Consider the following 27,842-nt stretch of genomic DNA (forward strand, 5'->3'; position numbering starts at 1 on the left):
AAGTTACAACAATTCCAAGTTCACAAAGCAAGTTTCTTTGATCTTGCACAGTGCTGCTGAGGAGGGAGGCTAAAAATAAATTCTGCAAAGAGGGAGGGCAATAAAATGATTTAAACGCGCGACACCAACACACACACACAATCAAGGCCGGTCTAGTTTGATGATAGGCAAAGCTGGTCGGTCAACTCTATTAGCGAATAGAACCAATCAAAGGCAATTGGTGAAAAGAAAAAGAATTTGCGATTGTAAGATTGTGTGGGAATGCGAGATTATGAATGGGATTCCATTCGATTTTTTTTTTGCAAATTTGAAATAAGATTTTTTTTAAATTCTTAAAATTCTTAAAATTCTTAAAATTCTTAAAATTCTTAAAATTCTTAAAATTCTTAAAATTCTTAAAATTCTAAAAATTCTTAAAATTCTTAAAATTCTTAAAATTCTTAAAATTCTTAAAATTCTTAAAATTCTTAAAATTCTTAAAATTCTTAAAATTCTTAAAATTCTTGAAATTCTTAAAATTCTTAAAATTCTTAAAATTCTTAAAATTCTTAAAATTCTTAAAATTTTTAAAATTTTTAAAATTCTTAAAATTCTTAAAATTCTTAAAATTCTTAAAATTCTTAAAATTCTTAAAATTCTTAAAATTCTTAAAATTCATAAAATTCTTAAAATTCTTAAAATTCTTAAAATTCTTAAAATTCTTAAAATTCTTAAAATTCTTAAAATTCTTAAAAATTTTCAAACTCACTTCGCCAAGTAACCAATCATATTTCCAATCAATCTGCCACTGAATCAAATGGAGACTCATCCTCCGGAATCATTAAGGATTACCGTTCGACTGAGAGAGTCTATAAATAAGAGATGATCTGGCGCGATAAACCGCAGGTTTGTTCTAGATTCGCACGCGGAAGGAAGTTCGGAAGTGATTGCGTTAAGAATTAGACTCGTGCAATGAACAACATCGAAGAGGTTGGTGCCAAAAGTTCTGCTCTAAACAAAATTGCCATGTGTATCAGTTTTCAGTGGCTATTTTGATGAAGTCATCACTCGTGGAGTCGTGTTAATTGAAGTCAAAAAAAAATAATAGCAAAACTGGAAGACAAAACTGCTCGTGCCATCAAATCTATTAAGTGGGTCAACGAACTTTTTTTGGAGGAATTACACTCAAAATTGGACGGTTCGACATTTTTTCTGTGATTTTTTTTAAAACAGGTTTGTTTTTGTTAGTTGATTTTTGTTTGTTTAAGGGCTAAGGGACAAACTTGGGAGTGCTTTAGAAAAAAATGGATTTCTCGAAAACGATTGATTTTTTCGAAAAACCAGCCTGACAACTTGTAGACAACGTTCTTACGCATCTACTGCCCAACTTTGAGCTTGATTGGTTTAGTCTATCTTAAGATATTGTCTTTTTAGTACAAGATTTTAATACTTTTTAAGATTTTTTTTTTCATGCCAATTTTTATTTTTAATCTTAAAAAACGTCAACAAAATTTTCAAACCAACTTGAGCGAACTCTCGTTCGCTTTCCGTTCAATTTTGTTTTTTAAGGACTAAGGGCAAAACTTCGTCTCTTTTCGGTAAAATTGAGATTTCTCGGAAACGTTTTATTTTTTCCGAAAACCGAACTGACAACTTGTAGCCAGCATTCTAAGGCATTTACTACCCAACTTTGAGCATGATTGGTTTAGTTAATCTTAAGATATTGTCTTTTTAGTACTAGATTTTAGTACTTTTTTAAAGAAAAAAATAATTTTACGCCAATTACCAAATATTTTGAATCGCAAAAAAAAAAGAAAAAATGTACGAAAAGTCAATTTTATGCAACGTGTAAGTCCCAATTAGTCAGCATCAGTTGATTGTTTTTGACACCACGATCTAGTGATAGTGCCAAACCGCGATCTCCTCTCGTGTTCAATTTAGCAAAAACCGCAAATTGAGCACAGTTTAGGAGAAGAGCTGATGATAGATGGAACCGAGGGTATTTTACTTCCTGGATTGTTCTTCAAACAACAGTCAAATTATACCTTTATGATGATGATTGTCAGCAACGTGAACGATTGCGACGTTGTCCAAACATTGACGATTTATTCAAAAACATGGATCGTTTATCTGAAAAAAGAACATTTTCAGAGAAATCTGATATTCAATGAAATAAAGCTTTTCAAGGCTTTATATTGCTTTTTAGAGTCGATTTAATGCCCAAATTCACACACAACAATGTTCACTAAAAAATCCACCGCGCAGATTCATCAAACGCACGATCGCAAATTGTTACCGCCTGAAATTCAACAGTCATGGTCCATCATCATCATCATCGTCAACCAGCATTAGAGAGCAAACAAAACGTTCACACACATATTCGTTTAGAATTATCTGTCCCGGAGTGTGTCCACAAATTTGGCGTGATGAGCGGGATGGGACACTCCTTCACTGGACGAACCCTTAGCCCTTAAGTTGTACTAAAAAATATTTTTGTTTTAATCAAGAAATGAAAAGCTTTTAAAAGTAAAAAAGTAAAAAAAAAGCCAAAATGAATCTTTCAACGACAAAAAAAATCTAGCAAAATTGACATATTAAGGGTTAATAAAAAATTCAAGTATCAACGGGTGCTATTTTGCACGCCGCCATCGCCACCGTGTATTAGAACTTATTAGTTAGTCTTGTCGCACTTGAAAACTGGGAGCTCAGTTTCGCCTCGGCTCCAGTCGTGACTTGTTGGTCCAGCGGAATAGACGCTTAGCCTTGAAAACCCCGTTTGGTGTCCACTTATCAGCGCGCCAGTGAGTTTGCGAAAAAGTTTGAATATTTCGTCAAATCATCGCATCGCTTTTGTGTTAGCAGCGATTCTTCGTAAAAGGAAGTCAACGAACGGCGGCGGCGTGTGGTCGAGATTTGAGAACAATTTGCTTATCAGCTTGAGAAGCATCTAAACAGGTTGGTTTACTGTTGGTTTTGTCATTGGAAGGCATTCAGAGTGTAGAGTGTGTGATAAAACAATGTCAAGTGTAATTAATTGGGGTGGAGAGGTTGCTGATAAGTGATGTGGGCATTTTTAGAAGTGAATAGTAAATATTGTTATGTAAAAAGAAGGTTTTTTGCAAGTAATGAAAATAATATTTATTGGAATTAAAATTAATAGAAAGATAAAAAAAAACTAGAAAAAAAGGAAGAAAAAAAAGATTGAACAAAAAAACAAAATTAAGTATGTAATAAAAAAATTCAAATAGTTAAATGAAATTCTAAATTCAACTGTTTGAAATTCAAAAACAACATATTTTTAGTACATCCTATAGATATGTATAATAAAATATGTTATTTCCACCATAACTTGAGCAAATTCACTCATTCCTAATTTTAAATTAATTTTTGATTTTGGTTTAAGGGCTAAGGGCTAGACTTGGTCTTTTTTCGGTTTAATTGAGGTTTCTCGGAAACGTTTAGTTTTTTCGGAAACCCGAACTGACAACATGTAGCCAACATTCAATTGTGTCTACTGCCCAACTTTGAGCATGATTGGCTTAGTCTTACTTTAGATAATGTCTTTTTAGTACATGATTGTAGTACTTATTTGAAAAAAATTGCCAGTCATCAATTTTTCTGTTGAAAAATATTTATTTTTTATTGTTTATGTCAATGCACTTTACAGCACTCAAACGAGTGCTACAATAAAATTTTCAGCAATATTTATTTGGTGACGATCAGTAGGCCATTCCGTCACCATTTGAGTTTTAAAACCTTTTGTTTACATCATCTATGTCAAAAATGAAATTTAAAGTGGTGTAGTGATTTTTTTTCTTTTTTAATGTAAATTTACATAAATCAATGTGTGAAAAAATAACTGAAAAAGAAAAACATTCACCAATTTCTGAAGTAAAATTACTCATTATTTCAATCAATCTGAAAACAAATAAATAATAATGAAATTTACGTTTTTTACATGTCATTTTTTTTACACATTAATTAAGGAAAAATCACATAAAGAAGTAAAGTTTCATCTTTAAATTTTCGACTCGTTATATCTTTTACTTCTTTTTACTATACAGAAGTGCTTACACATTAAAAAATAGGTTCGTTTTGAATATTCAAAAATTTAATGGTTGAAAGTTACGTCATCCTCATGTAATTTTACCTAAATTTTTTGTGGAAAAAGTGCACAAAACAATTACTTTTATTCTAACAATGCATAAGTCACAAAACCATCCAAAAGTTGTTCTTATGCCAAATTTGCTGATATTTTCAAAAGAATACTTTCAAAAGCACACAATTCAGTTCGAAAAACTGGTTAAAAATTGTCAAAATCATACCTCTTTCAGAAAACTTTTTTCTTAAAATTTTGCTAATGATTAAACTCGTGAAGAATACATGCTAACTCCCAATGTTGATACATCATTTTTGTCTGTTCTACAACTTTGTAGAGCATTGGTACATTATTAAAAGTAACCCTGCAAAGTTACAAAGAAAACATGTAAATTTTTAATAAATAAAGTTCAAGTGAAAAAAAAAATATTCCATAAAATTACAATTACGGTTTTTGACAGTTGAGGAATGGGAAACGTGATTTTTTTTTAATTTTTGTAGCTTTTTAATTATTATTATTATTATAGTTTATTATTGACACTTTACCATAATTTGGCATTCGTGTCATAGCTTTTTAATGAAAAATACTTTTTTATTCGAAATTTTTTGTTTTTGAAAGTCTACACAAATTACACAGTAAAAAACTAATGTTACATTTGGGAATGAGTAAATTTCTATGCCAGAAATAAGTGTGTAATTTTACCTACAAAAATTTGTAAATTTTGCAGTGTATTTACACTTTTTCAGTATAAATTGATGTAATATTACTTCATTTATTTAGTAATATTAAACTCCACAAATTTTACGTTTTCCAAATTCACAAAAAAATAATGACATCAAATTTATATCCCTTCACGGTTTTAAGAGGTAAAATTACACATTACTAGAGTTTGTTTTTTTTTAAAGGTCCTATAATCTATTGTGTTTTATATGTTTATGGGACCTTTAGAAAAATCTAGATTTTTTTCGTTTATAAAAGATGTACCTATTCCCAGGTGTAATATTACCACTTTTTTTTACTGTGTGTGAGTTGGCGGTGATCATGTAATTTTTAACCTAAAAATAAAGTTATATTTAAATACTTTCAAGAGTAATTCTACAATGTTTAACAAATAATAAAGTAAATTCACACCACAAAGCACAAAGTTTTTATTAGGCTTAACCTTTATATAATTAGTTCCTGCAGAAAATTTGGATTGAAAGGTTTACAATTATTCATCAAATATTTTTGAACTTCAACATAAATATAAACAAAATCAAATCTGTGCTTCTGATGTCCACAAAAGTTTTTATAAGTTAGATGAAAAGTCCTATTAAATTTTTAGATTAAACATTGTTGTTTTATGAAAGTCACAGTGATTGCTAATTAATTCGATTGTTTTATGTTTCATAAACTGTTCCTTGAGGTGATAATATTTTTGGGAAAAAACACTTCAATGTTTCTTGAAATATTAATGTTTTTTTCTGGATAATGTTTAATATTGTATTTTTTTTAATTTGAATTAATTTAATTCAAAATTCTGCACAAAAATATTGTTCAACCAAATTTAAAACATGGATTTATGTAAATTTACTTTAATTTATATGGAATAAGTAAAATAACATATAAAAAATTGTAGATTTACATCATTTTTGAGGCAATATAACATATTTTTTCGGACACAAAATCTATTCACATTGCCAGATGTAATATTACCATTATTTTTTGATGAGAAATTGAAAAGATGTAGATTTACATAATTTTTGAGGCAATATAACATATTTTTTCGGACACAAAATCTATTCACATTGGCAGAAGTAATATTACATTTTTTTTTCTGTAAAAATCGTTTTTTTATTAAAAAAAAAGTTTTTTTAATTTTTTAATTGCTAGAAAAAAAATAAAAAAAATCTTCCTTTGAATTTGAATAATGTTCTTGAAATATTAACGTTTTTTCTGGATAATGTTCAATATTGCATTTTTTTTATTTGAATAAATTTAATTCAAAATTCAGCACAAAATATTGTTCAACCAAATTTAAAACATGGATTTACGTAAATTTACTTTAATTTATATAGAATAAGTAAAATAACATATAAAAAATTGTAGATTTACATCATTTTTGAGGCAATATAACATATTTTTTTTCGGACACAAAATCTATTCACATTGCCAGATGTAATATTACCATTATTTTTTTATGAAAAATTGTCTGTTTCTCGAAGTTTTTTTTTCCTTCTCTAGCCAAATCCATTGTTAGAATATCCAATTACATCTAAATGAATTATAGTGTAAAACATAGTTGAAAGGAACTCTAAAACTCTATTAGGTTATAAGAAACACGAAATTGTAAACTGATTATTTATTAATAAACACAAATTGAATTGAATTGAAATTGTCTGTAAAAATCTTTTTTTTTTTGTAAAAAAAAGTTTTTTTAAATAAATTTTTTTAATTGCAAGAAAAAAAATAAAAAAAATCTTCCTTTGAATTTGAGTAATATTTTTACGATTTCTTTATTTTGTTCGTTCTAACCTCAATTCAGACAAAAACAAACCCACACAAATCAAATCGAAAAACAACTTTTTCACTACACTTGATACCTGAAACGGGAGATTTATTCTTGATGCCACTGCCAAGGTGGCAAAGATCATGATGAACGAGGCAAAAAAAACTAAAACCTGGTCAATTGTGATCATTCGATGATGATCGGATGGTACACAAAAAAAAACAGCAAAACAAATTATTATAGAAGTGTTTGCTTTCCGCCACTTGATGAGTAGAGATGTTTCATCAGTGACAAACGGGAAATAATCAGTGTTTGCTGGGGTGTAATTATAGTTTTGCGGTGGCAAACATTACAATTCAGAGGGAAAATAAGGTTGTTTTGATATTTTGACTGAAAATATAGACAATCTAAATCTAAAAACAAACAAATGGAAAAGTCAGGGATGTTGCACAAAGGTTGCAAATATGTTGCAAGTGAAAAAATGGTTGAAATTTGTTGCAACTAGTTTGCAATGCAAACAAAACCTTCATATGTTGCAAATTTAGCATTGTGTAACTTATTTCTAACAAGATTTTCTTATGTAACATGTTTGCAACATCTTTGAAACATCCGTAAATCAATTATTTCGGTTATTTAAATTAAACAATTCAATTTTAAAAGGTTCTAGCAACAATTCAAACAATGACCCCATTCCAATCCATCCTGGCCTTGGCCCTCCTCCTCCTGGCCGGCCCTTCCACCAACCTGGCATCCGCTGAGGAGGACATTCCGGTCGAAAACGGCGTCCTTGTCCTAACGGCCGAAACCTTTCCCGGGGTCATCGAAGCGAACGAGTTCGTGCTGGTGATGTTTTCCGGCGACAAATGTGGCCACTGTCACCGGTTGATGCCCATCATTGAGGAAGTCGCGGCGGAACTGGCCACGAGCCAGCCGGAGGTTCGGGTGGCCAAGGTGAACGTCTGGGCGGAGCAGAGTCTGATGAAGGAGTACGGGATTAGGGGCGTGCCGGACGTGAGACTGTTCCGTGGGGGGAAGCCGGTGGCCAAGTACGAGAGCAAACGCACCAAGGAGGCCATCTTGGAGTGGGTTAAGGAGAAGATGGCGGAGGGAGGCGAAGCTTGAGGGGCGAGTTGTGGAGCGAGTCGGGGAGAGTTTGGCAGTGGAGGGTGCGTTTAGTAAATATTGGCGATTTTTTGGTGAAAATTTCTGATTTGGATTTATTATGATATTAAAATTGTAACAAAATCTTTATACAATAATTTTCATAATTTTTGTTTCTGAGTTTTCATTTTGAAATGGTTGGCACTAAAAACATTACAAAAAAAACAGTAGCTTATTGAAAATAAGAAAGTAGGAAAATGGTGGCGAGTTTGTCCAACTGTAAAAGACTACGTAAATATTTTGGTAAATGTGTTGGTTTTTATTGTTCGAAGAAGTTTGAACATTTTTTATCAAAACTCAAATTGAAAAAAATGAATATCTAGATTTTTTTTAAATAGGTCCTATAAACATATGAAAGACAATAGTTTATAGGTCCTTTAAAAAAACTCTGGATATGAAAAAGTATCAAAAAGCAATTTACATGATTTTTTTCCTTTTAATAATTTATTTAAAAAAAAAACCTTCAATGTTTACATTTCTAAAAAATTTTTTTTTTAATCTATATTTTGAATTAAACTGTTTTGTAGTTTGAAGTTGGTATTAAGACTGTCAAATGAAAGCTCAATGAATACTTTTCGGAAAAAAAAATCGTTCTCAATAATTCATTCGCAAGTTAAACGTCAGACAAATGTTGGTAAATAATGTGAAAACAATCAAACTAAGAAGTGCTAAGGTAAATAACAAAGTGAATAATGAAAAGATGTTTCATGATTATTTTTTTTTTTTGTTCCAACACTAAAAATTCCCAAATCCATAAATGTGTTTTTTATCTAATTTTATGTTTAAAGAACTGAAAATGTAGAAAAGCTGCAATACAAAAATAATATTAAAAATTCTTAGTATTCTTCAAATTTTGAAATTCTTAAAATAATAAGGCCGTTCCTAATATTTTTGAAGTTTATGTCTCTCGACTCTGACCAAAGTCGAGGAAGGGCAAAAAATATCAAAATATTAAAAAAAAATGATTTTTTTTTTTCAGGAAAAAAAACTTTTTCTGAAAGCGTACATTGTAATTAAAAAAACAAATTATTTTTTTAATGAGCTCAAACTTGCTAAATATGATCAACAATGCAGTAAAACACATATCTTGATGTTTTGATTAAATTCGACTGAAAATTCCAAGAATTTCAGAAAAAAATCCCCCAGATTTTGCGAGTCGATTTTGATGGTGACATAAACTTATTTAATTTTGTTTTTCAAATTATAATTTTTTTTACCATTCTTTAAATTTTAAAAAGTTTTAAGTTCTTCAAAATCTTTTTTCAAGCTCGACTGATTTATAATTTTTTTAAATATTTCTCGATTAAATTTTCAAAAGGCCCTATCTGCATACGAAACCCATGAGAGATAGGTTGTTTTGAAAATTTAATCTAGATTTATAAAAATCTTTGAATTTCTTTAAAAAAAACATAATTAGAATTATATAAAATTCATTAAAAATTTTTATTTTTTTTATTCTTTAAAATTCTTTTAAAAAAAACTCTTTTCAATTCTTTAAAAATATTTAAAATTTATCAAAATACTTTCAAATTCATTAAAATACTTAAAAACTCTCTAAAATTCTTTAAAATTCTTTGAAAATCTTTAAAAAAATTAAAAAAGTTAAAAAACATTTATAATTCTTTTCAATTCTTTAAAAGTTTTTAAAATTATTTTAAATTCTTTAAACGTGTTTAAAATTCTTTAAAATTCTTTGAAAATATTTAAAATTCTTTAAAATTCTTTGAAAATATTTAAAATTCTTTAAAAATTTTAAAATTCTTCAGAATCCAGGGTTGTTACGGGAAAGTCGAAAAAAAATCCGCGCCAAATCCGCGCCGACCGAAACCTCAGTCTGCGCGAAATCCGCGCCATATAAAAAAAAATCGCGATCAACATTCAAGAAATGTTATTTCCAAAGAAAAAAAACTAATACAGAAAGTATTTGATAAAAAAATTAAACTCGTTTTATGTTTAAAGGAATGAAAGCAAAAAATCCTTTTAAAAAAATTCTTCAAGAGACGTCAAGAAAAGTGTCACAAAAAAAATATTTTTGTAAATCAGAGGGACACCACAATAATTTTGACCAATATAAACAAAATAGAATATTATAAACCAATATAAACAAAATTTAAAAATCTAATAATGAAATTTAACTTCAAAAATATAAGCTCAAAAAAACAAAAATATAAAATTTTAATATGATTAAATTATATATTTCGAAATTCTAAAAAATCAAAATCTATGAATTTTAATACAGATTGTATTCTAAATTCCTCACTAAAATTTCATTCCGAAACAAATTGCATTTCCAATATTTGAAATATTTTCTTCTAAAAATTTAAAGTTTAAGTTTTTTAGTTTTAAAATTTAGATTTTATTATTCTGATTTTAATTTTATTTTGATTTATTTTTATTTTGATTTTTTTTAAATTTTGAATTTTTCATTAGATTTGAATTTTTGATTTTTTTGTTTTTTGGCGTTTTCAATTTCAGGTTTTTAAAATTCTGAATATAGAAATTTCGGGTTTTTTAGTTACGATTTTAGAAATTGGAAAAAAATTTAATCTGAATTTTAAAAATAAAAAAAGTTAAAAATTGAAATTACAGGCCACGATGTCAACATTTGCATGAAAAAAGTGTTTTGAAATGCATCATACACCTGTCCAGTTCTTTTGCAATCATTGATTTCCAAAATTTCTAAGTACTGACGAAAATTTTATTTTTGCGAAAAAAAAAAGTTTTTGCGGTGCTGTACATTGTAATTTCATAAAAGTTCAAAATATTTTTAAACGAGTCCAAACATGTTAAATAAGATTATCAATGCAGAAAAATGCATTTTAGATGGTTCCCAGTTGATTAGACTTCATTTTTTGCTTTCGACATTTTTTGCTTCGATTTTGATATTTTTTTGAAAAAATATTTTTTTGCCCCCTGATTTTTCGGACCAATTTTGAAGGGGGGGGGGCGACATAAACTTTGAAAAATATTTGCAACGGCCTAAAATACTTAAAAAAAATTAAAATTCCTTAAAAATTCTTTAAATTTTTTTTTTAAATTCTTTGAAGTTCTTTAAAATTCTTTAAATTTTTTAAAAATCCTTTAAACTCTTTTAAAAAAATTAAGTTTGTTAAAATTTTTTAAACATTTTTTGCTTCGACTTTTTACGGAAATTGTCATAACTTTTACGGAAATTGACATAACTCAAAAAAAGTTCGCGTGTAGTGGATCCATAAAAGTCTTTAAAATTCTTTTTAAAAATAAAAAAAAACTCAAAAGAATTATAAATAATTCAATTAGAAAAAAATCTTTAAAATACTTAAAATTTCATTTTTTTAATTCTTGGAAAATTCTAAAAAATATTTAGTTAGTAAAGCTCTAAAAATTCTAAAATTTCACAAAAAAATATAATTTCAAAAATTTCTAAAAAAAACTACATAGATTTATTTTTTTTAATTCGAAAAAATTCAAGAGGATTTTTGAAATCACTAAAATTTTTAAAAAATCTTAATATTCAAAAATAAATAAAATTTTAAAAGATTGAAAAATCTAAAAATTCAAAAACTAAAAATAAAAAAAAAACATTTTAAAATTCAAAAAAAAACTTGCAATAGATTTTAAATCTTTAGAATCTCTAATTTTATTTAATTCCTAAAAAAAATAAAATAATTAAGATTTTGAAAGTTCTTATGTTTTAAAAGCTTTTAATTTCTTGAAATTCGTGAAAAAAAGGCTAAAGAAACGCTTTAATGCTATTCTCAGCAAACTCGCTTAAAAAAAATAAACTCCTTTAAATTTTTCTAATCTTTCTGATAAAAATACTTTTTAATTTTTAAACTCAAGATCAAAACTAACAACTCAAAAGGACCTAATTGTTTAAATTTTTAGCTGTTTATACCATTTTTGTTATTGTCCTCGAACACCCGAAAATGTATTACAAAAATTAAAGCGGCCAGCCCTACAACGTTGTGTTTACCGCAGAGAGGATTCTGAGAATGGATCACATTTCACAGAATCTACAGGGTAGGAAGGATGCGTGGACATACCGTACCAAACGCTCCGGATCAATTTTTAAACTAAAGTAAAACAAATAAAATTCTGGAAGCCGGAACAGCTGCAAATTATTTTAAAAAAACATTTAAAAAAAATTGTAATACTTATTTTAAAATTAATGCTTCATTTAACAAAATTGTTATTCTCTCACAAAATGTCACAATTTCCAACTTTCAATGGAACAATAAATTTAGCAATAAATTTTCTTGACAGTTAAAAGTTAGAAGCAAATGTAGAGCCATTTTTTTTCTGCAGATTTTTCAAAGTTTATTTGAACTTTGAAAAATATTTTGTTATGCATTTTTAAGGAATTTTCGAAGAGAAACAAAAAAAGCTGAATTTATAACGATTTGAGATGAAACTGAACCACTTCCACTGTTGCAGAACTGAACCGAACTAGTCCATAAGTTGTCGCTTTTTTCCCCTTAAATACTTTGAGCTAGAGCAAATCAATGTCAACTATCAAAATTATAACACTCAGGCACCTTATAATTACATGATGACGATCTGAACTGAATTAAACACTTGAACACGTCAATTTAGAAAAATGAACTAATTTTGTTTACTGATCTGATTTAAAAGTAACAATTAATTGGGACCTAAATTGTAGAGGTGGATAAATCAAACATCTTTAAACCTTACGGTCAGGATTTAGTACCTATTTAGGTGTACTCTTCACTTGAAAAAGTTTCAGTTAGTCAGTTTAGCCTATAGCAGTGAAGAATCTTCAAACAATGTTCCTCCTAACCCTCACCACCGTTGGCCTCCTCCTCGCCATCGCCCCAGTAACCCCCCAGGAGGACGTAACAACCAAAAATGGCGTCCTGATCCTGACCAACAAAAACTTCAACCCGGTCATCAAGGAGAACGAGTTCGTGCTGGTGATGTTCTACGCACCGTGGTGCGGAGCCTGCAAATCGGCCCATCCCCAGTTCGAAAAGGCGGCCCAAGAACTTGAGGAAAAGGGTTCGGTGGCGAAGTTGGGCGAGGTGGATGTGACCGTTCATAAGTCACTTGGGGGAAAGTACCGGATCGAGTACATTCCGGACATAAGGTTCTTCAAGAATGGCAAGGAGGAAACCAAGTATACCGGGGCTCGGTCGCAGAAGGCGTTCGTGACCTGGGTGGAGAAGATGGTGGCGCAGGGTTAAGGTGGAAGGTTAATAAAAGTTTGGCAAAAATATAAATTTTGATGTAATTTAAATAACTCTATCTTATCTAATACACGTCGACTACCCCTTCTAAGTACTATGTTTGTAGGTTTTTCCATGCTTTCAAACACTCAGAGCAGATTTTCAAATATTTTTAAAAGTCTGACCTAAAATATTTTTTTGGGAATTTTATCTTTTTTCAAACAAATCCTTTCTTTCATGAAAAAAAAAACTAAATTTTAACCATTTTTCCTTCCAACCTTTGATCCTTTTTCAACATTTTATTCACTATTTACCTTCTTGATTTTTCGACTATGTGTCCTTCTACCATTATAAGTTTTAAAAAACTCATTTTTGACCTTTTGTTTTTTCGGCCTTTTGATTTTTCAACCTTTGGTCCACTTTCGGCCTTTTTGTTTTTTCGGTCGTTTGCCCCTTCAACTATCTATTTTTCGACCTTTCGCCTATTGGACCATCCACTTTCGACCTTTTCTGTATTTTTGGTCTTTTGCACATTCGACCTTTTATCTCTCGACCTTTGGTCTATTCGACCATGTAGCTTTCGACCTTTGTAAGTTATTGAAAAAAACTTATTGTTTAACTTCAATACTTTCGACGTTTTGTTTTTCATCGACATCGACATTTTGTTCACATTTTTGTCTTTTCGATATTTTGTCAATTCGACCATTTGTCCTTCGACCATTTTGAGTTGAAAAAAAAAACAATTTTAACCTTTTGTTCTTGCAACCTTTAAACCATTTTCGACTTTATGCCTTTTGACCTTTTGTCATGCATCGTAACCAAATTTCTTCAAATTTCCTCAATTTAAAAAAAAATAGTAATTCTTCGAAGAATGTGATTTATTTGAATTCATTTTCAATGTTTTGGCTGAGACTTTGCGAGGACTTTCTCTAGAGCAAAAAAAAGTCCAAATAAATTTAAGCAAAACAAGTTTAATGGGACCAAAGCCGAAATGTAAACAAAGAGTCTGTCCTGCTCGTTCCTAATGTTAACATCCACTGACGTAAGCAGGACAGGCTGTTTGTTTACACTTCAGCTTTGGCCCATTTACATTGTTTTGCTTGATTTTAATACAATTTTGACTGGTTGACTAGTTAACTAAAGGAAGTATTAGACTACAACAGACAAACAAACAAACTTTTTGACTGTTTGGCAATTTGCCTGCTCTGTTTGTTTGCAGAAACGTCAGCCTGCATACATTTGGCTTTTTTTACGAGTTTGCCGTAACCAAGTTTGGCAAACTGTCAAACACAAAAAGTAAGAGTTTGTTTGTTTGTTTGCCATAGTCTAATAGCTCCTTCAGAACCAAAAAAAACGATGCACCTTAAAAAAGTGTAATTGTTTCAACTTCACAACTTTTACTTTTAAATATATTGAAAGTGAAAAATAATGATGGAATGACAGTGTTGCCGTTTTTTTCAAAAATTTATAATTTTAAGAAAATTTTAAAAATAGGCTTAATTTAGGTGAAAATATAATATGAAATTTGCAATCAAAAAATTATTATGAGAATATTTTATGCATTTGCTTAAAAAAACTTAAATATTCGGTTATTTAAACACATCTCAGAAAAAAAACTTCGTTTTCAATTGCGATGTTTCGCAACTATAAACTCAATTTCAGTTATAAACAATTTCAAATTTAAGGAATTATTCGAAATATATCAGCCTATTTATTTTAAATTTAAAGCTTGGTCCAACATTAACGTTTTGTACGGATTTCTTCTATATCACAAGATTTAATTGAAAATAACCCTTTTAAAATTTTCCAAAAAACTGAGGGGGCAAAAAAATATTTTTAAAATCATTAAAAAAACATGTAAAATTGATTGTACACTTTTCAGAATATTTAGAATAAAAAAAATCTTGGTAATATTATTTTTTTTTTAAGTCAGAAAAAAAAATAATTTTACCTCTAAAAATGTATAATTATACAACTTTTCTGATGTAATGTCACTTTTTCAGTCAAAATTGAGGTAAAGTTACATCATTAAAGAGGTAATATTCAACCTTCCAAAATTACTGTGCACTAAATAACGTTTATTTATAAAATTTAAGATTAAATTTTCTAAAGGTCCTATTTTTTTTGTTGCCTAATTTTTTATTGTCGAGCTTAAGTATGACCCCTAAACTACGTAAAGTGATTTAAAAGTATTAAATCCAAAATGGCGGCCAATATGGCGGTTTTGAAATATTTAAAAAATGCATTTTATTATTTAATAGGCAACTAACTATTCAAATTTGTCTAAAATGGGGTTGCAGAACTCAAATTTGATGTTTAAAACAAGAAAAAGAAAAAAAAATGTTCGTGATTCGATTATCCGAAGTCCCATACAAACCTTCGGATAATCGAACTTCGGATAATCGAAACTACGGATAATCGCGGCTTCGAGGTACCGCGAAAATCTACACGAAATTTCGTGCCATGAATTTCCTAAGTGGAAAATTTAGAAAATCCAGGCAATTTTTTTTTTGGGTGCGTTATTTTTTGAAAACTTGAGTATTCCAAACACAAATTTGATATACAGTGAAAATAAAACATAAATTTTTGCCTGGTATGAAACCTTACTGCCAATTATTTGACTATTTAAAAAAAACACGAAATTTTGTGAATATTTGAGTTTTTTGCACTAAAAATTGTTATTTCGTGAAAATTTACGTTGAAAATTACGTTATTTTGTGAGCACTTATTAAAGATTAAAAATAAATAAAAATACTTTATTCAAATAAACAAAAAAAAAATATTTCCATACTTCATGATAAAACTTGCTTAATTGAAAAAAAATGGTGCTATCATAGTCTGAGAAGATATTGGTTTTTTGGATATCCCGGGCAGACGGTAATAACAAAATTCATGCCATTTCAATAACAAATACTGTTAAATTAACAAAAATTAACAAAAATCTTCTTGACAAATCCGTTTTTGCATAAGAGTTTAATAACAGTTTATGTTATCATAACAAAATTTGTTATGGGTCTGATATTGGTTGAAAGCCAAAACAACTTTGGAATAACATTTATTGTTATGGAAGAATAACTCCAACTGTTATTGGGATGATCGGATTAGTTGTTAAAATAACAAAAAATAATAACAAAGATTTGTTCGAAAAATAACAAAAAATGTTATTAGTCTGTTATTACAATAATAATTCAATAACAAATAATAACGACGAATAACAAATCCTGTTATAAATAACAAAAAAAAATATTGGCCTAGTATTTTCAAATATCAAAAAATGTTATTCCCACGTTATTTCTGTCTGCTTGGGTAGTTAATTTCCAGAGTTTTCAAAAAAAAAAAACTCCAACAAGTCCATTGCAAATTTGATTTCATATTTTTGTCCGCTTCAAAGAAGCCCCTTATTTATACTTTCGTATTTCTAATCATTTAGTGCTTTTTATACTTTTTGAAAATTTTGAATTTTTTTGCCGCAAATTGGAAAAAAGACATTAAAAATTAGGAAAAAATTAGGTACTTAAGGATTTAATGATATTTTACAGATTTTCGTTAGTAGCCCAACTTTGTAAAAAAATAGGTTGGGCTTGTTGCCCTCCCTCGAGCATGACCAGAACCGAGGGACAAATACTTTGAATAAAATTTGTACCCACCTAAACAAAACTTTCAATTTTAACTTTTTGCGTGATTTTGAAATTTCAAAATTGATTTTTTGGATTTCAAAAATACTCAAAAAGCAAAACAAAAATTATTGGACCTTTTAAAAAAATCCAGATTTGTAGAAGTTACTATCGATAACTGATGAATTTTTTTTTAAATTAAAATACTGATTTTTTTACAAAACAGCATTTTCTAAATACACATTTTTTTCAACTTGCAAATGAGCTTCAAACGAAGCAATAATTTTATTAAATTATCCAATTCCAAATAATATTATTTTTTGGTATAAAATACATTTTTTTAAATAGCCAAATTTACAAAAAATGCTCTTATTTGAGTTTGAAATTTGCTCATAAACGAATTGAAATTTAAATATATTGTCAGAATTTAAAGTCAACAGAACCGGATGTAATTTTCATTAAATTTCACAACATTCGGTTTCAAAAAGCTTAGTAAATTTCATATAGATGTTCATATCTTTAGATCCAATTGTTAGATCTTCGATACTTTTTCTAAATCATGAAAATTATTAATGAATTTATTTTTTGATTATAAAAAAAATAACAAAGGTGTGACTCAAAGTCCGCAAAGTTGCAGTCGTAAAAGAAATGGTAATATGCAATTAATGACACCATCGATCTCTCCACGGCAATTTACGCAATCAGATAGAGTACCGTGCAAGTTGATATAACACTCCCAATGCAGTAGATATGCTAATTGTCACCCCTTAACACCCAGAAGGTAGTAGCTGCTCTCAATCATTCTGCCTGCGAGCAACGCCAGATGTCGAGCGAAGTTGGAACAACTATCAATCAATCGTAGAGTTGAGTTGAATTTATAAGTGATTAGTAGAATATTAACCATATGATAAATTATTCTCTTCTGTCAGTGAGAGAACTTAACCGCGAGAGAATTTCTCTTAGCGAATAAGCTTCAAAACAGAGAGAGCGCAAAAAACACGCGATCTACCCTCCGACATGGCCGGCGCCAATACTGACCAATTTCAACTAAAACCCGCTCTTTCCCCTCTTCCCGCAGGTCACCATGGCCCTCGAGGCTGGCCAACTGCCGGTCGGCTCATCCCAGAAGCTGCTCGAAGAGGTCGCCCGCTCCGAACTCGACTCGGACGACTTCGCGCTCACCCTGACGGCCGGTTCCGCCATCGGTGACAACTACATCGGAGTGCTGTTCCGGGCACGGGCCGAGTGTCGCCGCTCAGGTCGCGCCCTCAACATTATCGTGAAGCTTCCGCCGCAGAACGAAGCCCGCCGGAACCAGTTCTTCGCCCATCCGGCCTTCGAGCGGGAGATTTACTTCTACGACACGATCTACCCGGTGCTGGAGGAGTTCCAGCGCGAGAAGGGTATCGCGTTGGAGGACGGCGATGGGTTCTACCAGGTTCCGCGGTGCTTGAAGACGTGCGTCCGGGAGTACGAGGAGGCCATCTTCATGGCGGACCTCAAGCAGGAGGGCTTCGAGATGTTCGATCGGCACAAGGAGCAAGGGTTGGAGCACTTCCGGTTGGTGGTGAAGACCCTGGGGAAGCTGCACGCCCTGTCGTTTGCGCTGAGGGACCAGCAGCCGGAGCGATTCGAGCCGTTCCGGGCGATGGTGGAGCTGTTTACGACGCGGGATGATGACGCCTCGATGGAGCAGTGGTTCCAGGCGTTGGTGACGAGGGCGCTCGAGACGCTGGACGAGAAGGCGGAGCCGGAGGTGTACGAGAAGACGCGGGACGCGTTGAAGGTTAACTTTTTGGACCAAATCCGGGAGCTGACGAAGGGCGCCAGTGCGGAACCGTACGCGGTCATTTGTCACGGGGATTGCTGGAACAATAACGTTATGTTTAAGCATGATGAGGTGAGATTTTTTTTTTATTACTCCGATGAGATCAATACCAATACAAGATCGGACAAGACCTAGACTAGACCATTGAGGTTAGACCAAAACATGATCAATTTTTAAGCTGGACGTTTACTCTTGAGTTTACTGAAAGTTTTTAGATTTTGACTCAAAATTTATCCATAACTTTACCGGCCTTACAAATTTATTATCATTTTATTATATTATAAAATTGAGCAATTTGAGTTTATACAGAGCCAAATTTAAGAAGAAAAATTTACGAGATCAGAATTTTTGGTATGAAAATCTAAAATTTTCACAAAATAGTGTGTTCTTTATATTACAATATTCAACAAAAAATATAATATTTTAACTTTCGAAAAAAATTCACAAAAAATCAAATTCCACTTTTTATTAACAAAATTTAATAATTTATTATATGAATTTTTTTTTAATTTTTTTTTTCGCAAATTTACTTTTAAATGACTTAGATTTTAGTTAAAACATATTTTTTGTATTTTGAAATACTTAGTGTTTTTTACTTAGAACAGTTAGTTTGAAAAAAACTTTCTTCAAATTTAATTAAAAAATTGTGTCATTTTAAAATTAAGCAATTTGATTATACAGAGCCAAATTTTAAAAAGAAAATTTACAATATCAGAATTTGTGGTATGAAAATCTAACATTTTCACAAATTAGTGTGTGTTTTTTTTAATTACAATATTCAACAAATGTAATACATATTTAAACTTTTTTCAAGCAAAATATGTACCGAACGAAACATAAATTCGAAAAGATTTCACAAAAAAATCAAATTGCACATTTTTTTAAACAAAATTCAATAATTTTGTATAAGATTTTTTTTAAACTTTACATAACGATTAATTTTTGTTTTATTGCAAATTAACTTTCAAATGATTTAGATTTTAGTTAAAAACATATTGAAACGTTACGTTTATTGAATAAAAAATTACTTTCTGAAATTTTTGTTGATTTATTTCATATAAGTCCTGAATAGTTTGGTGTTTATAAATAGAATAATTTAAAAAAAAAACTTTCTTCAAATGACTTAGAATTTAATTAAAAACACATTTGAAATAAAAACAAAACATTTTGGTATAAAACGCTCATTTTTTAATCTAGTTTTTTTTTAAATAACTATTTTTTTTGTGTTTTTTTACATAGAACAGTTTGTAAAAAAATACCGTTTTTTCAAAAACTAAAATTTTTATAATGTATTTAACACCTAAACTCCCAAGCTCGAGAAAAAGGGGGAGAGGGAATTTTCATACACATTACCACTTTTTCTCGAGCTAGTTTTGGTAGGTTCTTTTTTTTAATGAATATTTTGAACAATTTTTATTGTCTTGCAAATAAATTCTAGATATAATTTTTTTTTTAAAGCGCTTTATTTTAAACCTATTTTAAAAAACCTAATTTTGAAATTCTTTGTTTTTTACATACAAAGTATAAAAAAGTGTTTTTTTTTTTTGAAAACAAAACAAAAAATAAGTATAAATATTCAATAATTTGGTATATAAATATTGAAACACTAAAGATTATGATTTTTTTGCAGATTAACTTTCTAGAATTGATCCACATTTCATTAAAAAAAAAATCAACTTTTCAGTCTAAAAATTTTGGTAAAAAATGATTTTTTTCTGTATTTAAAAAAATCATTTTTGTATACATATTCTTTTTGTTTGAAAAATTCCGTTTTGTTAACCTGCAATTGTTATGACAATTAGTGAAAATTTCAAACCAAACGATTTTTTTATAAAATACTGAAATTTGCTTAAAAAATATCAAATTTAATATATGTGAAAAATGTTCCATTTTTTCCATTTCCATTTTTTTTTTGCTTAAAATACTACAAAAATAAAATTTCAGAAAAAATGCAATATTGTTTTAATTAATCACATTTTAGAATTTACAATTTGTATTGTAATGCTTTAGCCAATTTGAAAAAAAAGATTTTGTATTACTTTTTTTAATTAAATACTGAAATTATCAATCAAACTATATTAACACAATTCATGAAATCATTTAAAATATATTTTTAAAATTTGACAAAATCGTTAAAATCAACAATAAAGAAAAAAAATACCCAAATTAACAAATTTACTAAATTCACAATTTTTTTTTTAAATATGAAAATTTTATAAATTGAAAAAAATACAAAATTGTCAAAATTGTCGAAACCATCAAAATTTTCAAAATTGACATATGCAGGGTGACCACTCAAATTCCATTTTCAAATTCCCGACTTTTTCCCGACTTTTTTCCAGACTTTTCCAGAATGCTCAAATAATTCGCATTTCTTATCTAAAGAATGATTTCAAACAAAAAACTTTCTAGAAGAAAAGTCAATATTAACCACCGAAAAAAAATTCTCAATGAATTTAAAAACAAAATCCAAATATAGGCACTTTTGTAAATACAGAAACTAAACAACAAATAAAACAAAACTTCAAAAATGGAATTTCATTATTAGATTCAGAAAAGAAACACAAACTTCTTTGGAAAAATAATCGAAAGTTCAACAAAACTTATAAATTCCATGATATTTTTTAAATTGCCAAACGTATAGTTTTTGATACTTCGTTGCAACTGGAAATGACAAAAAGTTAATGATGACTGAACTTAAAATATCGTTCCTATTTTTTTTAAACTTCATCACCATTTTAAATCAAAGAATGATTAAAACATAATTGCTGTTATTATTCATTCAAAGGATTTAGAAAAATGTCAAGGAATTCATAAAAAAAATTTTGTGCCAAGTTCCCTTTTTAATTTTGTAATTTTTGATATTGAATTTTTTAATCAATTGTAATTTATTGACCACTAATAACTTTTTATTTAACTTTTTTTTCAATGAAAATTCAGTTTGATATGATTTTATGTTTTCCCACTTATTTTAAGCAAAATGTTTGAAAAGACAATTTTTTTAAACAATTTTGCAATAACCCAAAATTTCTTGGATCATTTTTTTTTGCAATTTCAATATTTTCTTTATGTTTTCGAAACGTAAATTTTTTTTCAATTTTGAATTTTATTCGATATTTAAGTTTTAACAATTAAAAATATTTACCAAAAAAAACCATTGCCAAACTCAAGTTGGAATCTGTTTTCAAATATTCAATTGTGTGACAAAATGAAATAGAATTATAATTCTAAGCTGGCCATTAGGCTCTATTTTTATATTAGTTTTTAATTGACTTTACCTCTTGTTTGATGAACAATCATAATTGCGATCATTTGATTCATAAAAAATATTATGAAAAACTGTGTCAAAGACTCCAATATTCATTAAGATTTTGAATGTCTTAAACAGCTTTTCCATACTCAAATATATTGAAATAGTGAAAAGAACCTTAAATTTAAAAGTATGTTACTTAAGCAGAAATGAGTGAAAATTGTACAAAATATTACACAATTATTCAAGAGTTAAAAAATAATTTTAAAACAAGTATGCTCAGAATTCCCGACTTTTCCCGACTTTTTGACAAAAAATCATAAATTCCCGACTTTTTCCCGATTTTTGGCGGATTTTGGCGAATTCCCGACTTTTCCGATTTCCCGACTTGAGTGGCCACCCTGCATATGTTCAAAAATAACAAAATTGTCAAAATGGATACAAAAAATGAAAATCAACAAAATAGCAATCGATAAAATTTACAACTTATTTTGATCAAAATAAACAACAACAAAAATGTCGAAGTAGCCAAATTTGTACATATTGACAAAATCGATAAAATCGATAAAATTGTCAAAATTGACAAAATTATCAAAAATGCTAACAATATAAAAAATGAGAAAAATAATAAAAATGTCAAAATGTCAAAATTGTCAAAATTGTCAAAATTTTCAAAATATTCAAAATTGTCAAAATTTTTAAAATTGTCAAAATTTTCAAAATTGTCAAAATAATTAAAATTGACAAAATTGTCGAAATAGTCATAATTGACAAAATTGTCAAAATCGACAAAATTGACCAAATTGTCACAATTGTCAAAATTGACAAAATTTTAAAACTTCACAAAAATAAAAATTCAAAGTTGAATAATTTCACCAAAGGGACAAAATTGTCAAAATTGTCAAAATTGTCAAAATTGTCAAAATTGTCAAAATTGTCAAAATTGTCAAAATTGTCAAAATTGTCAAAATTGTCAAAATTGTCAAAATTGTCAAAATTGTCAAAATTGTCAAAATTGTCAAAATTGTCAAAATTGTCAAAATTGTCAAAATTGTCAAAATTGTCAAAATTGTCAAAATTGTCAAAATTGTCAAAATTGTCAAAATTGTCAAAATTGTCAAAATTGTCAAAATTGACAAAATTGACAAAATTGACAAAATTTACAAAATTGACAAAATTTACAAAATTGACAAAATTGACAAAATTGACAAAATTTACAAAATTTACAAAATTTACAAAATTGACAAAATTGACAAAATTGACAAAATTGACAAAATTGACAAAATTGACAAAATTGATAAAATTGACAAAATTGACCAAATAGAAAAAATACAAATTGAAAAAAAATACAAAATTGACTCACAATTCAGACCGAATTTCCAAGTACCGATAAATTAGTTTATTTTTCATTATGACATTAACCCGGAACATCCGGAATCCGGTTCCGTTGAGGACAATTTTTACGTTTCAGCCAACAATAACTTGCGACATGTCAAAGAACATGGTTTTGCATCATAAAATTTGATGAAGCCACTCAAAAAACGGTTAGACATTAGTTGACCACCATGACATGAATCTGGAACATCCGGAATCCGGTTCCGGTGGACATTTCCTAAGTTACTGACAAATATGACATGCGACATGTCGAAAAACATGCTTTTGCATCACTAGATTGGATAAACTAACTAAAATTTCAAAATTTCTTCCCCCAGCACGACACCCCGGTCGACATCCGACTCCTGGACTGGCAAATCTGCCGCTACGCCTCGCCCGTGCTGGACCTGATGTACTTCCTGTTTACCGCCTCTACCAAAGCCTTCCGCGACGCCCACTACGAGGACCTGCTCACGCTCTACCACGACACCCTGTCCTCCTTCCTGCGCCGTCTCGGATCCGACCCGGAGCGGCTCTTCCCACGCACTGCTCTCGACGACCAGCTGGTCCGCTTTGGCCGATTTGGACTGCTGATGGCCGCGATGCTGCTGCCCATCATCACCACCAAAAGCGAGGACATTCCCGACCTGGACGGGATGGCGGAGAAGCTCGAGAATGGGTTCGATGTGTCGAGCGAGATTAACAACTTCAAGTCGGAGGGCACGCAGGACATTTACAGGGAGAAGATGGCCGGATGCTGCCGGGATATGGTCCGGTTAGGGTATATTTAGGAGCGGAGGAGGTGGCATACAGTATTTGCGAGGAAGAAACACCAAAAAGTTATGTTTTGTATACGGAGAAAGTTTGAAAAATATATAACCAAATAAAATTTAGTTATTTTTGAACTTAGGGGTCATTCCTAAATCACGTGAACACTTTTTTTTATTTTTTATTTTAGACCCCCATTTTTTCAAATAGTCACTACTAAGGTGCTCAGCACCCTCAGAAAGGTAGAACAAAAACATGGGCGTTTTAAAATTTACGTTAATTATGGACACTCCCTGACAATATTTCAAACACATTTTTTTCATCTTGTGCGCGGTATTGCTCATATCTACGATTTTTTTAATTATTATTTAAAAAAACAGCTGATGTTTTTTCCTGAGCCACTTAAAAATAAAGAAATGATAAAATTATAGTTATTTATGTGTCGTCTTACCAATCCCTCATTTTTCATTGCCAATTAATCTAAATTTCAAAGAAGCGACTACCAAAATCTAAAACCATTTTACCTTTTATAACTATTAAAAAACTTAAAAATAAACATTGAGCTTGGCAACTAGTTAAATTTAAATATTTTAAAAGTTAAATTGACATGAAATCTTCAAAACCTAAATGCCTACAAATTAAAATACTTGAAAAATTTCAAAATTTTATGCTTGAAAACTTTGATACAAAATGCTTTAAAAATTAAAATGATGAGAACAAGGAAATTTTGAAAAAAAAATTTGTCAATTTAAGCAATTTTTGTGTTTTTTTTTAAGTTTTGGAAATTTTGTATACTTATTTTGTTTATTTTTTCAATTTTGTAACTTTTTTTATGTTGTCAGTTCTATCCATTTTAATTAACAAGGTTTACAAGTATTAAAGTTTAAAAATTTTAAACGTTCTAAGCCTTCAAATTTTATAGTTATTAAGCTTGAAGAAATCAGAATATTTAAGTTAAAAATATTATAGGTTAAAAATGTTAAAGTTACTAAAATTTATAAATTTATTGGTTAAAAGATTTAAAATTTTCAAGTTTCCAAGTTTTATAATTTTCTAGTTTTATAATTTTCTAGTTTTATAATTTTCTAGTTTTATAGTTTTATAATTTTATAATTTTATAATTTTATTGTTTTAAATTCAAACAACAAACAAATTTTAAAACTTTAAAACTTCTAAGTTTTTTAACCTGAATAATTTGGATCTCCTAAAGTTTACAACCTAAAATATTTTAAAATGTATATCATTAAAATTAGAAAGCATGGCATTTTACATTTTAAAATCTTGAATGTTTAAAAACTTTAAAAGTTAAAATTAAAACATAAAATAAAAACATAAAAATTATACAACAATTAAAAATTCACAAAATAAAACAACAAGCTGATAAAGCACAAAAATTGAAAAAAAAATACAAAATTCACAAAATTTAAATCATTTTTAAAAAAATTACAAACGTGAAAAAAAAAATTACAAACCGACCATGTTTAAAAAATCGACAAAATTATATAAATTATACAGAAAATTGGAGAAAATGCAAATTGCAAAAATTAACAAATGGACAAAATTTACAAAATTGTGAATATTGACAATACTGTTTAAATTTACTACATTTAAAATTACAAAATTGAAAAAAATACAAAATTGAACAAAAGGACAAATTTGGAAATCGGAAAAATTTGTAAAATAACAAAATTGGCCAAACCAAATTTAAAAATTTGATCAAATTGACAAAATAATCATATTGTCAAAATTATGTTGATCAATTGACAAAGTGACTAAATTGGCTAAATTGACCAAATTGACAAAATTTACAAAATTTACAACATTTACGAAATTTACAAAATTTAAAAAAATTAACAAAAATGATCATCTTAATCATTCGAACAATTTGTCAAATTTAACAAATTTTATAAAAATTACCAATTTGAATAATTTGACCAATTTGACAAATATGACAAATTTGACAAATATGACAAATTAAACAAAAAATATCAAATTGACAAAATTTACCAAACTGACAAAATTTATCAAAATTGCTAAAGATAGTTCAAAATTGAAAAAAAACTTATAAAAATTGGAAAAAAAAAGTTAAAAATTGTCGAAAATTGCACAAAAATGTTAAAAATTTTATATTTAAAAAAAAATATCATAGATTGTAAAAACTGGGTAAAAAACGTAATTATTGTAAAAAAATGTAACAATTGTAAAAAATGTAAAAACGGCCAAAATTTTAAAAATGGTAAAAGTTGTAAATATTTTTAAAAATCAATAAAAATTGTTAAGAAATTGTGTAAAATTGATTAAAATTGTTCAAAATTTTAAAAAAATATAAAAATTGTAGAAATTGTTCAAAGTTGCAAAAAAAAAACGCTTAAAATTGTTTAAAAAAAACTGTTGAACATTGTTAAAAATTGTTAAAAATTACAAAAAATTATTAAAAGTTAAAAGTTTTTAAAAATTATTAGAAATTGTTAAAAATTGTAAAAAACGTAACAGTTGTAAAAAATTTAAAAATGGCTAAAATTTAAAAATGGTAAAAATTAAAAAAAAATGGTAAATTTTTTAAAATTTGTTAAGAATTGTAAAAAAAATTTAAAAATTGTAACAATTGTAAAAAAATTAAAAAAAATGTAAAAAATTGTAAATTTAAAAAAATGGTAATTGTAAAAAAAAGGAACAAAATGTTTAATATTGTAAAAATGGTAAAAATTTTAGAAATTTTAAAAAATTACAAAAAATTGTAAAAATTTGTTGAACATTATTTAAAATCGTTAAAAAATGTTAAAAATTGCAAAATATTGTTTAAAATTGTTAAAAATTAGAAATTGTTATTTTTTTGAATTGTTTCAAATTGTAAATAATTGTTTAAAATTGTTTAAAATTGTTTAAAATTGTTAAAAAATGTTTGAAATTGTTAATAATTGTTTAAAATTGTTTAAAGTTGTTTAAAGTTGTATAAAATTGTTTTAAAATTGTTTGAAATTGTTTAAAATGGTTTGAAATTGTTTAAAATTGTTTGATTTTTTTTAACTGTTTAAAGTTGTTTAAAATTGTTTAAAATTGTTCAAAATTTTTTAAAATTTTTTAAAATGGTTTGAAATTGTTTAAAATTGTTTAAAATTGTTTAAAATTGTTTGATTTTTTTTAACTGTTTAAAGTTGTTTAAAATTGTTTAAAATTGTTCAAATTTTTTTAAAATTGTTTAAAATGGTTTGAAATTGTTTAAAATTGTTTAAAATTGTTTAAAATTGTTTAAAATTGTTTAAAATTGTTTAAAATTGTTTAAAATTGTTTGATTTTTTTGAACTGTTTAAAGTTGTTTAAAATTGTTTAAAATTGTTTAAAGTTGTTTAAAATTGTTTAAAATTGTTTAAATTTGATTAAAATTGTTTAAAATTGTTTAAAATTGTTTGAAATTGTTTAAAATTGTTTAAAATTGTTTAAAATTGTTTAAAATTGTTTAAAATTGTTTAAAATTGTTTAAAATTGTTTAAAATTGTTTAAAATCGTTGAAAATTGTTTAAAATTGTTTAAAATCGTTTAAAATTGTTTAAAATTGTTTTAAATTGTTTAAAATTGTTAAAATTGTTTAAAATTGTTTAAAATTGTTTAAAATTGTTTAAAATTGTTTAAAATTGTTCAAAATTGTAAAAATTGTTTAAAATTGTTTAAAATTATTTAAAATTGTAAAAACTGCTTAAAATTGATAAAAATTGTATTTTTTTTTTCAAAATTGTAAAATATGGTTAAACATTGTAAAAAAACGTTAAAAATTGTTAAAAATTTCAAAATAATGTTAAAAATCAATGATGTTTTTTAAAATATTAGAAATTGTTCAAAAAAATGTAAAAAAATAAGACTAGGTATATTGACAAATTGTCAAAATTGACCAATCTAATAAAATTGATAAATTTAACCAAATTGACATTTTAAAAATATTTTGAAAAAAAAAACAAAAAATAATAATTAACTCACCTTTAACTCCGCCGCCACCAAATTAATCTGCGGATTGTTCTTGAGCGTCTTGGCGCCCTGCGCGAACCGAATCGTCGACAGCGTCTCGCTCAGGTCCTCCGGCATCGGGCTGATGCAGGCCAGCAGCGTCAGGTACGAGTTCGA

General features: G+C 28.0%; 2 protein-coding genes across 3 annotated transcripts in view; one reads left to right on the forward strand and one right to left on the reverse strand.

Annotated features, from left to right (window-relative positions):
- The window catches only part of LOC6053847 (flocculation protein FLO11), a gene marked incomplete at its 5' end in the record, with an annotated part of 36,521 nt that extends 8,679 nt beyond the window's left edge, over nucleotides 1-27,842 (reverse strand). The window contains one exon of the mRNA XM_038266510.1: nucleotides 27,699-27,842. Coding sequence (XP_038122438.1) covers nucleotides 27,699-27,842 — 144 coding nt within the window. The remainder of the gene's footprint in view (nucleotides 1-27,698) is intronic.
- LOC6053909 lies at nucleotides 837-23,851 on the forward strand. Of its 2 annotated transcripts, none has more exons than XM_038266945.1 (3): nucleotides 837-969; nucleotides 17,585-18,406; nucleotides 23,297-23,851. In XM_038266945.1, exons 1-3 carry the CDS (start codon nucleotides 952-954, stop codon nucleotides 23,747-23,749), a joined length of 1,293 nt encoding a protein of 430 aa, XP_038122873.1. In that variant the 5' UTR covers nucleotides 837-951; the 3' UTR covers nucleotides 23,750-23,851. The 2 variants fall into 2 exon arrangements, with proteins under 2 accessions (XP_038122873.1, XP_038122874.1); XM_038266946.1 differs by lacking the exon at nucleotides 837-969 and adding an exon at nucleotides 2,679-2,934.

This window comes from Culex quinquefasciatus, chromosome 1 (genome assembly GCF_015732765.1).
Source record: "Culex quinquefasciatus strain JHB chromosome 1, VPISU_Cqui_1.0_pri_paternal, whole genome shotgun sequence".
NCBI lineage: Eukaryota > Metazoa > Arthropoda > Insecta > Diptera > Culicidae > Culex > Culex quinquefasciatus.

What these genes read in the sequence shown, in the direction of transcription:
- LOC6053909 (XM_038266945.1), top strand. An exon ending in TTATGTTTAAGCATGATGAG is followed by an intron (nt 18,407 to 23,296) that starts GTGAGATTTTTT and finishes TTCTTCCCCCAG; the next exon opens with CACGACACCCCGGTCGACAT.